We start from the raw sequence: 17,472 nt of genomic DNA, 5'->3' as shown, positions 1-17,472 counted from the left end.
GTGATGGAGTGCTGCCAAGAGGAGAGTGATGGAGTGCTGCCAAGAGGAGAGTGATGGAGTGCTACCAAGAGGAGAGTGATGGAGTGCTGCCAAGAGGAGAGTGATGGAGTGCTGCCAAGAGGAGAGTGATGGAGTGCTGCCAAGAAGGAGAGTGATGGAGTGCTGCCAAGAGGAGAGTGATGGAGTGCTGCCAAGAGGAGAGTGATGGAGTGCTGCCAAGAGGAGAGTGATGGAGTGCTGCCAAGAAGGATAGTGATGGAGTGCTGCCAAGAGGAGAGTGATGGAGTGCTGCCAAGAGGAGAGTGATGGAGTGCTGCCAAGAAGGAGAGTGATGGAGTGCTGCCAAGAGGAGAGTGATGGAGTGCTGCCAAGAGGAGAGTGATGGAGTGCTGCCAAGAGGAGAGTGATGGAGTGGTGCCAAGAAGGAGAGTGATGGAGTGCTGCCAAGAGGAGAGTGATGCAGTGCTGCCAAGAGGAGAGTGATGGAGTGCTGCCAAGAAGGAGAGTGGAGTGCTGCCAAGAGGAGAGTGATGCAGTGCTGCCAAGAGGAGAGTGATGGAGTGCTGCCAAGAGGAGAGTGATGGAGTGCTGCCAAGAGGAGAGTGATGGAGTGCTGCCAAGAGGAGAGTGATGGAGTGCTGCCAAGAGGAGAGTGATGCAGTGCTGCCAAGAGGAGAGTGATGGAGTGCTGCCAAGAGGAGAGTGATGGAGTGCTGCCAAGAGGAGAGTGATGGAGTGCTGCCAAGAAGGAGAGTGATGGAGTGCTGCCAAGAGGAGAGTGATGCAGTGCTGCCAAGAGGAGAGTGATGGAGTGCTGCCAAGAGGAGAGTGATGGAGTGCTGCCAAGAGGAGAGTGATGGAGTGCTGCCAAGAGGAGAGTGATGGAGTGCTGCCAAGAGGAGAGTGATGCAGTGCTGCCAAGAGGAGAGTGATGGAGTGCTGCCAAGAGGAGAGTGATGGAGTGCTGCCAAGAGGAGAGTGATGGAGTGCTGCCAAGAAGGAGAGTGATGGAGTGCTGCCAAGAGGAGAGTGATGGAGTGCTGCCAAGAAGGAGAGTGATGGAGTGCTGCCAAGAAGGAGAGTGATGGAGTGCTGCCAAGAAGGAGAGTGATGGAGTGCTGCCAAGAAGGAGAGTGATGGAGTGCTGCCAAGAAGGAGAGTGATGGAGTGCTGCCAAGAGGAGAGTGATGGAGTGCTGCCAAGAAGGAGAGTGATGGAGTGCTGCCAAGAAGGAGAGTGATGGAGTACTGCCAAGAGGAGAGTGATGCAGTGCTGCCAAGAGGAGAGTGATGGAGTGCTGCCAAGAGGAGAGTGATGGAGTGCTGCCAAGAGGAGAGTGATGGAGTGCTGCCAAGAGGAGTGATGGAGTGCTGCCAAGAAGGAGAGTGATGGAGTGCTGCCAAGAGGAGAGTGATGGAGTGCTGCCAAGAGGAGAGTGATGCAGTGCTGCCAAGAGGAGAGTGATGGAGTGCTGCCAAGAGGAGAGTGATGGAGTGCTGCCAAGAGGAGAGTGATGGAGTGCTGCCAAGAGGAGTGATGGAGTGCTGCCAAGAAGGAGAGTGATGGAGTGCTGCCAAGAGGAGAGTGATGGAGTGCTGCCAAGAGGAGAGTGATGGAGTGCTGCCAAGAAGGAGAGTGATGGAGTGCTGCCAAGAAGGAGAGTGATGGAGTGCTGCCAAGAAGGAGAGTGATGGAGTGCTGCCAAGAGGAGAGTGATGGAGTGCTGCCAAGAGGAGAGTGATGGAGTGCTGCCAAGAGGAGAGTGATGGAGTGCTGTCAAGAGGAGAGTGATGGAGTGCTGCCAAGAAGGAGAGTGATGGAGTGCTGCCAAGAGGAGAGTGATGGAGTGCTGCCAAGAAGGAGAGTGATGGAGTGCTGCCAAGAGGAGAGTGATGGAGTGCTGCCAAGAAGGAGAGTGATGGAGTGCTGCCAAGAGGAGAGTGATAGAGTGCTGCCAAGAGGAGAGTGATGGAGTGCTGCCAAGAGGAGAGTGATGGAGTGCTGCCAAGAGGAGAGTGATGGAGTGCTGCCAAGAGGAGAGTGATGGAGTGCTGCCAAGAGGAGAGTGATGGAGTGCTGCCAAGAAGGAGAGTGATGGAGTGCTGCCAAGAAGGAGAGTGATGGAGTGCTGCCAAGAGGAGAGTGATGGAGTGCTGCCAAGAGGAGAGTGATGGAGTGCTATATCAGATGACCTGGAATCCACAATCACCTGACCTCAACCCAACTGAGATGGTTTGGGATGAGTTTTATAATTTTATATTTAACCATTATTTTACCAGGTAAGTTGACTGAGAACACATTCTCATTTACAGCAACGACCTTGGGAATAGTTACTGGGGAGAGGAGGGGGATGAAATAGCCAATCGGATACTGGGGATGATTATGTGACCGTGGTGTTATGAGGGCCAGATTGAGAATTTATCCAGGACACCGGGGTTAACATCCCTACTCTTATGATAAGTGCAATGTGATCTTTAGTGACCACAGAGAGTCAGGACACCACAGAGAGTTTAGTGCCCCATCCAAAAGACGTTGGACCGCAGAGTGAAGGACAAGCAGCCAACAAGTGCTCAGCGTATGTGGGAACTCCTTCAAGACTGTTGGAAAAGCATTCCTCATGTAGCTGGTTGAGAGAATGCCAAGAGTGTGCAAAGCTGTCATCAAGGCAAAGGGTGGCAACTTTGAAGAATCACAAATATAAAATATATTTTGATTTCTTTAACACTTGTTTGGTTACTACATGATTCCATATGTGTTATTTCATATTTGTGATGTCTTCACTATTATTCTACAATGTAGAAAATAGTAACAATAAAGTGTGTCCAAACTTCTGACTGGTACGGTATATATATATATATATACATATTTCTATACTTTATTTGTACTTTATTTCAAATTTGAGAAAATAGAGACATTGACATTAATACAACAGAGATAAAACAATATTAGTCTTCTACTGAGCCAAAAGTGAACTTATTCTCCCATTGACATCATGACTAAGCTAAGATTTGCCCCCCCCCCCCCCCCCATAAATCACCTGAAGACGGCCTGCGGCGTGCCGATTGTATCACACGCTACATAAAACTCATCCCCACTACTGAGCTCCATGGAGAACAGGTGTCCTTGCAGGTCGTAGTAGAGGGAAGAGATCTCTGAGCTGGTGTGGTTGTACATGTGAGTGACCCGGGTGGGACTGGACAGGTCAGCATAGAAGAACTGGAGGTGGTGCCCGAGACTGGACCTAGATGAGACCCTCCGACCCAGACCATCGTACCGGTAGCGGATACTCCAGCCGCTGACCCGGTTGTAGACCTTGACAAGAAACATATCAATCAATAAAACAAGAAAAAATAGTTACTATATTTGATCAACACCTTTTATACCACACTTGAGGACACCTTACGTTAAAATGATTGACCTTACGTTAAAATGATTGACCTTACGTTAAAATGATTGACCTTACGTTAAAATGATTTACCTTACGTTAAAATGATTTACCTTACGTTAAAATGATTGACCTTACGTTAAAATGATTTACCTTACGTTAAAATGATTTACCTTACGTTAAAAAGATTCACCTTACGTTATAAAGATTCACCTTACGTTAAAAAGATTCACCTTACGTTAAAATGCTTTACCTTACGTTAAAAGTACATTAAAATCAAAGTGTGAATAAAAGGAATCAGAAGACCAGAGGGAACGGAACAGATAAGCGGCTAGCAGGAACATATTAAAGACAGAGCCTCGGCTAGCAGGAACATATTCAAAGACAGAGCATCAGCTAGCAGGAACATATTAAAGACAGAGCCTCGGCTAGCAGGAACATATTCAAAAACAGAGCATCAGCTAGCAGGAACATATTCAAAAACAGAGCATCGGCTAGCAGGAACATATTCAAAGACAGAGCCTCGGCTAGCAGGAACATATTAAAGACAGAGCCTCGGCTAGCAGGAACATATTCAAAGACAGAGCCTCGGCTAGCAGGAACATATTAAAGACAGAGCATCGGCTAGCAGGTACATATTCAAGACAGAGCATCAGCTAGCAGGAACATATTAAAGACAGAGCCTCGGCTAGCAGGAACATATTAAAGACAGAGCATCGGCTAGCAGGAACATATTCAAGACAGAGCATCGGCTAGCAGGAACATATTAAAGACAGAGCATCGGCTAGCAGGAACATATTAAAGACAGAGCATCGGCTAGCAGGAACATATCCAAAGACAGAGCATCGGCTAGCAGGAACATATTCAAGACAGAGCATCGGCTAGCAGGAACATATTAAAGACAGAGCATCGGCTAGCAGGAACATATTCAAAGACAGAGCCTCGGCTAGCAGGAACATATTCCACAGAGCATCGGCTAGCAGGAACATATTCAAAGACAGAGCATCGGCTAGCAGGAAGAGTTTTGAGCTGTTTTTGAAAGTGTCCACTGTGTGTTTGTCCTATGTGCGGTTTTATAATGCGTCAACTGTGATGGAGTGTTGTTACTAGCCTACCTTAACCAGGAGTCCAGGCGAGTTGTACTCGAAGAATTCATTCCCTCTCTGCTTCAGAAAGCCGTCCTCGTCCATGCGATACTGGACGTCTCCCAGCCTGGTGATGCGGTCTCGGAGGTCGTAACGTAGCGGCGTGAGGCGGGCGCTGTTCCCGGGGCTCAGCAGGTGAAGGTTACCGTTCAGGTCGTAGCTGTAACGCCACAGTGGCTTGTCGTTGACAGACACTACCTGGAGCTGCCCATCAGCATCGTATTCATAGGTATACCGAGTGGTGTTGGCGTACGGACCCACCTTAGAGAAACAAACAATGAATTGGTCAATCAATCAGTCGATCAATCTATAGGTGTTGGCGTACAGACCCACCTTAGAAATCCTTACTTAATCAACCAATCAAATGTGATTATAATGAAGCAATAAGTCCGGAGGGGGTGCGGTATATGGCCAATATACCACGGCTAAGGGCCGTTCTTAAGCATGACACAACGCGGAGTGCCTGGACACAGCCCTTAGCCATGGTATATTGGCCATATACCACAAAGGGTCTTTATTGCTGATATTAACTGGTTACCAACGTAATGAGCAGGAATATACCCAGTATTGTATATGGTCTGATATACCACGGGATTTCAGCCAATCAGAATTCAGGGCTCGAACCACCCGGTTTATTAAATCCTATAGCATGTTTCATGAAATGAGTCTGGTAAAATTAACCCATCTCAGAACACTACCTGCGGCAGGTAGCCTAGCGTTTAAGATCGTTGAGCCAGTCACCAAAATGTTGCTTGTTCGTTTTCCCGAGCCAACTAGTTGAAAAAATGTGCTCTTGAGCAAGGCTAAATGACTCACTACTGTAGTGTCTATGGATCAGAGAGTCTGCTAAATGACTCCCTACTGTAGTGTCTATGGATCAGAGAGTCTGCTAAATGACTCCCTACTGTAGTGACTCTGGATCAGAGAGTCTGCTAAATGACTCACTACTGTAGTGTCTCTGGATCAGAGAGTCTGTTAAATGACTCACTACTGTCGTGTCTCTCTGGATAAGAGAGTCTACTAAATGACTCACTACTGTCGTGTCTCTCTGGATCAGAGAGTCTACTAAATGACTCACTACTGTCGTGTCTCTCTGGATCAGAGAGTCTACTAAATGACTCACTACTGTCGTGTCTCTGGATAAGAGAGTCTGTTAAATGACTCACTACTGTCGTGTCTCTCTGGATAAGAGAGTCTACTAAAGAGCGTCTGCCAAATGACTTAAATGTAAATGTAATGTAAATGTAAATGACTCACTACTGTCGACTCTCTGGATAAGAGAGTATGTTAAATGACTCACTACTGTCGTGTCTCTGGATAAGAGAGTCTGCTAAATGACTCACTACTGTAGTGTCTCTGGATCAGAGAGTCTGCTAAATGACTCACTACTGTCGTGTCTCTGGATAAGAGAGTCTGCTAAATGACTCACTACTGTAGTGCTCTGGATCAGAGAGTCTGCTAAGTGACTCACTACTGTAGTGCTCTGGATCAGAGAGTCTGCTAAGTGACTCACTACTGTCGTCTCTCTGGATAAGAGAGTCTGCTAAATGACTCACTACTGTAGTGCTCTGGATCAGAGAGTCTGCTAAGTGACTCACTACTGTCGTCTCTCTGGATAAGAGAGTCTGCTAAATGACTCACTACTATAGTGGATCAGAGAGTCTGCTAAATGACTCTCTACTGTAGTGACTCTGGATCAGAGAGTCTGCTAAATGACTCACTACTGTCGTGTCTCTGGATCAGAGAGTCTGCTAAATGACTCACTACTGTCGTGTCTCTGGATAAGAGAGTCTGCTAAATGACTCACTACTGTCGTGTCTCTGGATAAGAGAGTCTGTTAAATGACTCACGTAAACCGTTCGAACGGTGCTCTGATAACAAATAGGAAGAAATGTGCTGTTATATACTTCAAATGTGTCTAATTCTACTGTCTACTCGTCTGTTTTATCCTGTGAGTGACTCTTGGGAGATGACCTACAAGAGATCCTAAAACAAACAACACAGAAAGAAAGAGGTGACCAGACCAACCTTGAGTTCCTTGGCGACCACGCGTCCCATGTTATCGTACTGCACCATCATCCAGTACATGAGTGACCTGAAGATCTCGTACTGGACCTCCTTCACGCGGCCGTAGGCATCGAAGTGTTTGGTGTGTGTCATCACGGCCGTGGTGATGATCTGGTTGATGTCGTAGTAGATAACCCCGAACTTCCCAAACTGTTCCGTCTTCCCCGACACGTCATCGTAGCGATACAGGTCGATGGGGAGAGGAGTCTCGTTGATTACCGCTTGCATGCTGGTGACCCGGAAGCTGTTGTCATAGACGTAGTCGAAGCGTGCGTTGACCATCCCCTCTTCACTGAACCTAAAGATCTGCCTGTCGATGAGTGGGCCGATCTGACGGTACCTGTAGTGTAGTGAACATTACTGTCAGTCCAGTCCATGTTTTTATTATGTTACTGACTGATACAGTCACTACTCCAGTCCATGTTTTTATTATGTTACTGACTGATACAGTCACTACTCCAGTCCATGTTTTTATTATGTTAATGACTGATACAGTCACTAGTCCAGTCCATGTTTTTATTATGTTACTGACTGATACAGTCACTACTCCAGTCCATGTTTTTATTATGTTAATGACTGATACAGTCACTACTCCAGTCCATGTTTTTATTATGTTAATGACTGATACAGTCACTACTCCAGTCCATGTTTTTATTATGTTACTGACTGATACAGTCACACTCCAGTCCATGTTTTTATTATGTTACTGACTGATACAGTCACTACTCCAGTCCATGTTTTTATTATGTTACTGACTGATACAGTCACTACTCCAGTCCATGTTTTTATTATGTTACTGACTGATACAGTCACTACTCCAGTCCATGTTTTTATTATGTTACTGACTGATACAGTCACGACTCCAGTCCATGTTTTTATTATGTTACTGACTGATACAGTCACTACTCCAGTCCATGTTTTTATTATGTTACTGACTGATACAGTCACGACTCCAGTCCATGTTTTTATTATGTTACTGACTGATACAGTCACTACTCCATGTTTTTATTATGTTACTGACTGATACAGTCACTACTCCAGTCCATGTTTTTATTATGTTACTGACTGATACAGTCACTACTCCAGTCCATGTTTTTATTATGTTACTGACTGATACAGTCACTACTCCAGTCCATGTTTTTATTATGTTACTGACTGATACAGTCACTACTCCAGTCCATGTTTTTATTATGTTACTGACTGATACAGTCACTACTCCAGTCCATGTTTTTATTATGTTACTGACTGATACAGTCACTACTCCAGTCCAACCCAAACCTAACACTAACCCTAAGCCTAACCCAAACCTAACCCTAAGCCAACCCTAACCTAACCTTAACAGTAACCTAACCCTAACCTAACCTAACACTAACCCTAACACGAACCCAACCCAAACCCAACCCAACCCTAACCCTAACCTAACCCTAACCCAACCCTAAACCAACCCTAAAACTAACCCAACCCTAACCCTAACCCAACCCCAACCCTAACACTAACCCTAACCTAACCCTAACACTATCCCAACCCAACCAAACCTAACCCAACCCTAACCCTAACCTAACCCTAACCTAACCCTAACCCAACCCTAACCTAACCCTAACCCTAACCCAACCCTAACACTAACCCAACCCTAACAGTAACCTAACCCTAACCTAACTCTAACCCAACCCAACCTAACCTAACCTTAACATTAACCCAACCCTAACCAAACCCTAACCTAACCCAACCTAACACCAACCCAACCCGTCGTTCTGCCCCTGAACAGGCAGTTAACCCACTGTTCCCAGGCCGTCATTGAAAATAAGAATTTGTTCTTAACTGACTTGCCTAGTTAAATAAAAGTTAAAAAAAACAACCCTAACCTAACCCTAAACTAACCTTAACAGTAACCCAACCCTAACCTAACCCTAACCTGACCCAACCCGACCTAACCTAACCTTAACAGTAACCCAACCCTAACCTAACACTAACCCAACCCCAACCTAACCTAACACTAACCTAACCCTAACACCAACCCAAACACTAACCCTAACCTAACCCTAACCTAATCCTAACCCAACCCGACCTAACCTAACCTAACCCAACCCTAACCTTAACAGTAACCCAACCCTAACCCAACCCAACCCAACCTAACCCTAACCTTAACAGTAACCCAACCCTAACCTAACCTTAACAGTAACCCAACCCTAACCTAACCCAACCCTAACCCAACCCTAACCTGACCCAACCCGACCTAACCTAACCCTAACCTAACCTTAACAGTAACCCAACCTAAACCTAACCCTAACACCAACCCAAACCTAACCTAACCCTAACCCAACCTCAGTACCTTATAGTGCAGGTGGTTCCTTCAGTCTGCAGGTTCACCACCTTCAGCATCCCTGCTGCCTCATCGTAGGTGAACGCGATGCGTGTGGTATCGTAGAGCATCTCCAGTAGCTTGGCCAGCTTGCCGTACTTATACATCACCCTGCGCCCCGTGCCCAGGTAGCTGGTCTGCAGCAGCTGGCCGTCTTCACTGTAGTCCTGCAGTACCAACGCATTCCCCTCGGAGGGGCGGTACGTGTTCCTATAGTAACCGACGGAGCGGGTGGTCTCCAGGGTGAAGCGGGCCACGTTGGGCATGGTCACAGAGGAGAGGCGGTCGTTCTTGTCGAACTCAAAGATGTACTGACGCTGACTGTGGAGGAGCAGTACCATGGACTGAGGAGTGGAGAGGAAAGTGGGTTACCGGCGGCTAAAATGGCGCCCTATTCCCTATATATAGTGCACTACATTTGAAGAAGGCCCAAAGGATTGTGCTCTTTAAAGGGCACACTACACAGGAGAGAAGATGTTAGATATTAGGAATGCTGTGAGGTAAATTGACAAGAGTCATTTCATTATGGGTTATTTTCTATGTTTCCTTTCAAGCCCTTTTCCTGAGTACCTACAGACAATGCTGCATCGACTAGACATACATACATTACATAAAGCCGCTAGAGAAATGTACAAGAGGCTCCGTCTGGTAAAAAAAAAGATATACAAATGTCAAACGCGACAAAAACAACAGCCAGACTCTACCGAAGTGTGTTACGCATTTAAGTCAGGAGCCAAGCTGTGAGATTCAACAACAGTTTTTATGGCTTCAATCGGATAAGAAAGTATTGGGTTGGCAAATAATTAAATCACTGTGCAGTCTGCTGTCACAGCATGCTATCATTCCAGCTTTGAATCAGACACTTAAGAGCTGCTAAACTGACTTCAGACCACTAATGGGTTGGCCATTTTGTTAAATTAAATGGTAAAACCTGAGAACAGCAGCCTTCACTGTACTGTTCTGTCTCCCCAAAGATCCCAACTTTAATTAACAATGTGAAAGTGACATTTCATTCCTTTCTGCTCATCAGAGTCTATTTTAGGGGCAACGGCCCTGTCAAGCTGTCTGCACTAACAATGTATAATGTATATATACATTGCTAGAGAGAGACAGAGAGACAGAAAAACAGAGAAACAGAGAGACAGAGAGACAGAAAAACAGAGAAACAGAGAGACAGAGAAACAGAGAAACAGAGAGACAAACAGAGAAACAGAGAGAGAGAAAGAGACAGAGAGACAGAGAAACAGAGAGACATAAAAACGAGAGACAGAGAGACAGAAAAACAGAGAGACAGAAAAACAGAGAGACAGAGAGACAGAAAAACAGAGAAACAGAGACAGAGAAACAGAGACAGAGAAACAGAGACAGAGAAACAGAGAGACAGAAAAACAGAGAGACAAAAAAACAGAGAGACAGAGACAGAAAAACAGAGAGACAGAGAGACAGAAAAACAGAGAAACAGAGACAGAGAAACAGAGACAGAGAAACAGAGAGACAGAGAAACAGAGACAGAGAAACAGAGAGACAGAGAAACAGAGAGACAGAGAAACAGAGACAGAAAAACAGAGACAGAAAAACAGAGAGACAGAGAGACAGAGAAACAGAGAAACAGAGAGACATCGAAACAGAGAGACAGAGAAACAGAGAAACAGAAAAACAGAGAAACAGAGAGACAGAGAGACAGAGAGACAGAGAAACAGAGAAACAGAGAAACAGAGAGACAGAGAAACAGAGACAGAAAAACAGAGAAACAGAGAGACAGAAAAACAGAGAAACAGAGAGACAGAAACCGAGAGACCGAGAAACAGAGAAACAGAGAGATAGAAAAACAGAGAGATAGAGACCGAGAGACAGAGAAACAGAGAAACAGAGAGACAGAGAGACAGCGAGACAGATAGAAAAATAGAGACACAGAGACACAGATAGACAGAGAAACAGAGAAACAGAGAGACAAAGAGACAGAGAGATAGAGCGACAGAGACACAGAGGCACAGCGAGACAGAGAAACAGAGAAACAGAGAGACAGAGAGAGAGAGAGACAGAGACCGAGAAACAGAGAAACAGGGAGACAGAGAAACAGAGAGACAGAGAGACAGAGAAACATAGAAACAGAGAGATAGAAAAACAGAGAGATAGAGACCGAGAGACAGAGAAACAGAGAAACAGAGAGACAGAGAGACAGCGAGACAGATAGAAAAATAGAGACACAGAGACACAGATAGACAGAGAAACAGAGAGACAAAGAGACAGAGAGATAGAGAGACAGAGACACAGAGGCACAGAGAGACAGAGAAACAGAGAAACAGAGAGACAGAGAGAGAGAGAGACAGAGACCGAGAAACAGAGAAACAGGGAGACAGAGAAACAGAGAGACAGAGAGACAGAGAAACAGAGAAACAGAGAAACAGAGAGACAGAGAAACAGAGAGACAGAAAAACAGAGAAACAGAGACAGAAAAACAGAGAAACAGAGAGACAGAAACACAGAGACAGAGAAACAGAGAAACAGAGAGACAGAGATAGAAAAATAGAGACACAGAGACACAGAGACACAGAGAAACAGAGAGACAGAGAAACAGAGAGACAGAAAAACAGAGAAACAGAGACAGAAAAACAGAGAAACAGAGAGACAGAGAGACAGAGATAGAAAAATAGAGACACAGAGAGACAGAGAGACAGAGAAACAGAGAGACAGAGAGACAGAGATAGAAAAATAGAGATACAGAGACACATAGAGACAGAGAAACAGAGAGACAGAGAGACAGAGAGACAGAAAAACAGAGACAGAAAAACAGAGACACAGAAAAACAGAGAGACAGAGAGACAGAGACCGAGAGACCGAGAAACAGAGAAACAGAGAGATAGAAAAACAGAGAGATAGAAAAACAGAGAGACAGAGAAAGAGACAGAGAAACAGAGACAGAGAAACAGAGAGAGACAGAGAGACAGTCCTTAATTACAGCTCTCTACACATGTCTCAAATAGACAGAGGCCAGATAACGCAGCACAAAGCTAAGAGTACAGTAGACAGGAGGATTTAAAAGGAAACTTTGAACCAGAAATATTACATCTGCTTTTAAGGGCCTCTTGCCACTGAAATATCAATCACAATTTTCTATTACAATACCCAGCCTGTTTGTCTTTGATGTTTATCTGTAGTAGAGCAGGCGTTCTCCATTAGTTTCAAACCCTCAGTACACTGTGTACCTACTGAACACTGCGAATGTCTACCTTTAAAGTACAGTAGGTCTATATATCATGACTTTCATTGTATTTTATGTGGAGAGTTTATATAATTGTGTTTCCTATTCTCTGAGGATCTCTTCTTATTATCCCCTAATTAAATATGTATTGAAATGTTCTGCTTCACGAGGCAGTTCAAAGGATCCAAGAGCCTTCAGAAAGTGGATCCAAGAGCCTTCAGAAAGTGGATCCAAGAGCCTTCAGAAAGTGGATCCAAGAGCCTTCAGAAAGAGGATCCAAGAGCCTTCAGAAAGAGGATCCAAGAGCCTTCAGAAAGTGAATCCAAGAGCCTTCAGAAAGTGAATCCAAGAGCCTTCAGAAAGTGAATCCAAGAGCCTTCAGAAAGTGGATCCAAGAGCCTTCAGAAAGTGGATCCAAGAGCCTTCAGAAAGTGGATCCAAGAGCCTTCAGAAAGTGGATCCAAGAGCCTTCAGAAAGAGGATCCAAGAGCCTTCAGAAAGTGGATCCAAGAGCCTTCAGAAAGAGGATCCAAGAGCCTTCAGAAAGTGGATCCAAGAGCCTTCAGAAAGTGGATCCAAGAGCCTTCAGAAAGTGGATCCAAGAGCCTTCAGAAAGTGGATCCAAGAGCCTTCAGAAAGTGAATCCAAGAGCCTTCAGAAAGTGGATCCAAGAGCCTTCAGAAAGTGAATCCAAGAGCCTTCAGAAAGTGGATCCAAGAGCCTTCAGAAAGAGGATCCAAGAGCCTTCAGAAAGAGGATCCAAGAGCCTTCAGAAAGAGGATCCAAGAGCCTTCAGAAAGTGGATCCAAGAGCCTTCAGAAAGAGGATCCAAGAGCCTTCAGAAAGTGGATCCAAGAGCCTTCAGAAAGTGGATCCAAGAGCCTTCAGAAAGTGGATCCAAGAGCCTTCAGAAAGAGGATCCAAGAGCCTTCAGAAAGTGGATCCAAGAGCCTTCAGAAAGTGGATCCAAGAGCCTTCAGAAAGAGGATCCAAGAGCCTTCAGAAAGTGGATCCAAGAGCCTTCAGAAAGTGGATCCAAGAGCCTTCAGAAAGTGGATCCAAGAGCCTTCAGAAAGTGGATCCAAGAGCCTTCAGAAAGTGGATCCAAGAGCCTTCAGAAAGTGGATCCAAGAGCCTTCAGAAAGTGGATCCAAGAGCCTTCAGAAAGTGGATCCAAGAGCCTTCAGAAAGTGGATCCAAGAGCCTTCAGAAAGAGGATCCAAGAGCCTTCAGAAAGTGGATCCAAGAGCCTTCAGAAAGTGGATCCAAGAGCCTTCAGAAAGTGGATCCAAGAGCCTTCAGAAAGTGGATCCAAGAGCCTTCAGAAAGTGGATCCAAGAGCCTTCAGAAAGTGGATCCAAGAGCCTTCAGAAAGTGGATCCAAGAGCCTTCAGAAAGGGGATCCAAGAGCCTTCAGAAAGTGGATCCAAGAGCCTTCAGAAAGTGGATCCAAGAGCCTTCAGAAAGTGGATCCAAGAGCCTTCAGAAAGTGGATCCAAGAGCCTTCAGAAAGTGGATCCAAGAGCCTTCAGAAAGTGGATCCAAGAGCCTTCAGAAAGAGGATCCAAGAGCCTTCAGAAAGTGGATCCAAGAGCCTTCAGAAAGTGGATCCAAGAGCCTTCAGAAAGTGGATCCAAGAGCCTTCAGAAAGTGGATCCAAGAGCCTTCAGAAAGAGGATCCAAGAGCCTTCAGAAAGTGGATCCAAGAGCCTTCAGAAAGTGGATCCAAGAGCCTTCAGAAAGTGGATCCAAGAGCCTTCAGAAAGTGGATCCAAGAGCCTTCAGAAAGTGGATCCAAGAGCCTTCAGAAAGTGAATCCAAGAGCCTTCAGAAAGTGGATCCAAGAGCCTTCAGAAAGTGGATCCAAGAGCCTTCAGAAAGTGGATCCAAGAGCCTTCAGAAAGTGGATCCAAGAGCCTTCAGAAAGTGGATCCAAGAGCCTTCAGAAAGTGGATCCAAGAGCCTTCAGAAAGTGAATCCAAGAGCCTTCAGAAAGTGGATCCAAGAGCCTTCAGAAAGTGGATCCAAGAGCCTTCAGAAAGTGGATCCAAGAGCCTTCAGAAAGTGGATCCAAGAGCCTTCAGAAAGTGGATCCAAGAGCCTTCAGAAAGTGGATCCAAGAGCCTTCAGAAAGAGGATCCAAGAGCCTTCAGAAAGTGGATCCAAGAGCCTTCAGAAAGAGGATCCAAGAGCCTTCAGAAAGTGGATCCAAGAGCCTTCAGAAAGTGGATCCAAGAGCCTTCAGAAAGTGGATCCAAGAGCCTTCAGAAAGGGGATCCAAGAGCCTTCAGAAAGGGGATCCAAGAGACTTCAGAAAGTGGATCCAAGAGCCTTCAGAAAGGGGATCCAAGAGCCTTCAGAAAGTGGATCCAAGAGCCTTCAGAAAGTGGATCCAAGAGCCTTCAGAAAGTGGATCCAAGAGCCTTCAGAAAGGGGATCCAAGAGACTTTCTACAAATGTAGTTGTTTTACAGCCTGAATTTCCAAATGGATTAAATTGAGATTTTCTGTCACAATACTTCATAACGCCAAAGTGGAATTATGTTTTTATTTTATTTTTACAAATGTATTAAAAATGAAAAGATGAAAAATGTCTTGAGTCAATAAGAATTCAACTCCTTTGTTATGGAAATCAGTTCAGGAGTAAACATGTGTTTACCAAGTAATATAATAAGTTGCATGGACTCACTCTGTGTGCAATAATAGTGTTTAACATGATGTTTTAATGACTACCTCATCTCTGTACTCCCACACATACAATTATCTCTAAGGTCCCTCAGTCGAGCAGTGAATTTTAAACACAGATTCAACCACAAAGACCAGGGAGGTTTTCCAATGACTCAAAAAAGAAGGGCATCTATTGGTAGATGGGTAAATTATAAAGCAGACATAAAATATCCCTTTGATCATGGTGAAGTTATTAATTACACTTTGGATGGTGTATCAATACACCCAGTCACTACAAACATACAGGCTTCCTTCCTTAACTCAGTTGCCGGAGAGGAAGGAAACCTGTCAGGGATTTCACCATGAGGCCAATGGTGACTTTAGAACAGTTACAGAGTTTAATGGCTGTGATAGGAGGTAAATGAGGATGGATCAACAGCATTGTAGTTACTCCACAATACTAACCTAAATGACAGAGTGAAAAGAAGGAAACCTTTACAGAATAACAAATATTTCAAAACATGCATCCTGTTTGCAACAAGGCACTAAAGTAAAACTGCAAAAAATGTAATCGTGAAAGACTCACAGCTGTAATCACTGCCAATGGTGAATCCAACATGTATTGACTCAGGGGTGTGAATAATTATGTAAATATTTCTGAATTTTATTTTCGATACATTTGCAAACATTTCTGAAAATGTTTTCACTTTGTCATTATGGGGCATTGTGTGTAGATGGGTGATAAAAAATATATTGAATCAATTTTGAATTCAGACACAATATAATATGGAAAACATCAAGCGGTATGAATACATTCTGAAGGCCCTGCATTTAGTATATATATATATATATATATATATATATATATATATATATATATAAAAAAAAAGGAATACTAGAGGTGCTTTTTACCTTCTCCAGGTAAGTGTAGGTCCATGACTTCCCATCGGCAAAGATCTGCGACGTGATTCGACCATTCTGGTCGTACTCCATGCGTACAGACATGGTTCCCCGTTGGATGCCGGCCACGTGCCCGCCCGGGGAGTATGTGACGTTGACCCCATTGAGGCGGCTGCTGGGGGCCCAGAGCGTCGGGCGTCCGGCGTGGTCGTAGTGGATCCTTAACGTGAACTTCCTGTGGTCGTCGTAAACCTTCTCTGTACGTGTGATACGGTCAAAGTCCAGGGACAGGAGGTTTCTGTTGTGGACCTAGGGGAGAGAAGACAAGGTCATTTGGTAAGACTTTACATTTTACATTTTTATCCAAAGTTACGAACAATCAGTGTTTTCAAAAAGTTAAGTAGGAGGAACCACCACATATCAGTTATTGAAAGTAGACTGTTCTACTTAAAGCTTGCCGGTATAATGCATTATTGTGCTATTACAGTGCATTGTAATATAATAATATATATAATAAGAAAATAATGTAATAATAATAATATATATATATATAATAAAATAATAATATGTATAATAATAAAATAATATAATAATATGTATAATAATATAATAGTAATATAATAATAATATATAATATATATATATATATATAATAATAAAATAATATAATAATAATATATAATAATATAATAGTAATATAATAATAATATATAATATATATATATATATAATAATAAAATAATATAATAATAATATATGTCACGCCCTTGCCATAGTTTATTTGTATGTTTCTATGTTTTGGTTGGTCAGGGTGTGATCTGAGTGGGCATTCTATGTTGGATGTCTTGTTTGTCTATTTCTATGTCTGGCCTGATATGGTTCTCAATCAGGGGCAGGTGTTAGTCTAATACCACTGAGGAAGTACAGTTCCCGCTCAGCCCAGTCAAAACTGTTCGCTGCTCTGGCCCCCCAATGGTGGAACAAACTCCCTCACGACGCCAGGACAGCGGAGTCAATCACCACCTTCCGGAGACACCTGAAACCCCACCTCTTCAAGGAATACCTAGGATAGGATAAAGTAATCCTTCTCACCCCCCCCCCCCTTAAATGATTTAGATGCACTATTGTAAAGTGGCTGTTCCACTGGATGTCATAAGGTGAATTCACCAATTTGTAAGTCGCTCTGGATAAGAGCGTCTGCTAAATGACTTAAATGTAAATGTAAATGTCAGTTGTGCAGTGAGGAAGTATTCTTGGCCTGTGTGAGCCGGAACATCACATTGAAGCATCATCTCCTGTTTCTGTAGTGAACCAGAACACCCCTAGAAGGACTGTCGTTTACCGAAAGGCGTTACCCCTAATCTATCACCTCAATGCTAAATGCCAAGCAGAGACGCATCAGGTCCCATTTTTACAGTCTTTGGTTTGACTCGGCTGGAGATCATACTCCTAAACTTCCAATGTCAGGGCGGACACGAACCGCAAGGCCACGGAGTTGATTTATTTGTTATGGAAGTACAGACAAAACAATCAATGAGCATACTAAAATACAGACATTGAATCTCACTCATTTAACAACAAAAAAGACACACGTGTGAATATAAACAATTGCAAAAGGAGAAAAGAGAGTCCCAGCCAGCCAGACAGTTAAGGGTTAACTCCGCCAACACAGCTGAAGTGTTGCATAACGTGTTGTGATGAACAGCGGAATAAAGTGTTTGAAAGTTAGAGCGATGTGATTGTAAAAC

At 44.1% G+C, this 17,472-nt stretch overlaps 1 protein-coding gene across 1 annotated transcript in view; it reads right to left on the bottom strand.

Moving 5' to 3' along the window:
- tenm4 (teneurin transmembrane protein 4) overlaps positions 1 to 17,472 on the bottom strand; it is a 716,895-nt gene that overhangs the window by 43,043 nt on the left and 656,380 nt on the right. Inside the window, exons 31-35 of the mRNA XM_064985425.1 lie at positions 15,737 to 16,033; positions 8,927 to 9,300; positions 6,559 to 6,937; positions 4,501 to 4,791; positions 3,038 to 3,312 (exon numbers count right to left, since the gene is read on the bottom strand). Coding sequence (XP_064841497.1) covers positions 3,038 to 3,312; positions 4,501 to 4,791; positions 6,559 to 6,937; positions 8,927 to 9,300; positions 15,737 to 16,033 — 1,616 coding nt within the window. The remainder of the gene's footprint in view (positions 1 to 3,037; positions 3,313 to 4,500; positions 4,792 to 6,558; positions 6,938 to 8,926; positions 9,301 to 15,736; positions 16,034 to 17,472) is intronic.

Source organism: Oncorhynchus masou, chromosome 13 (assembly GCF_036934945.1).
Source record: "Oncorhynchus masou masou isolate Uvic2021 chromosome 13, UVic_Omas_1.1, whole genome shotgun sequence".
Classification (NCBI taxonomy): Eukaryota; Metazoa; Chordata; class Actinopteri; order Salmoniformes; family Salmonidae; genus Oncorhynchus; species Oncorhynchus masou.
The sequence above is the reverse complement of the archived record's forward strand: the minus strand, read 5'-3'. Positions and strand labels throughout refer to the sequence as shown.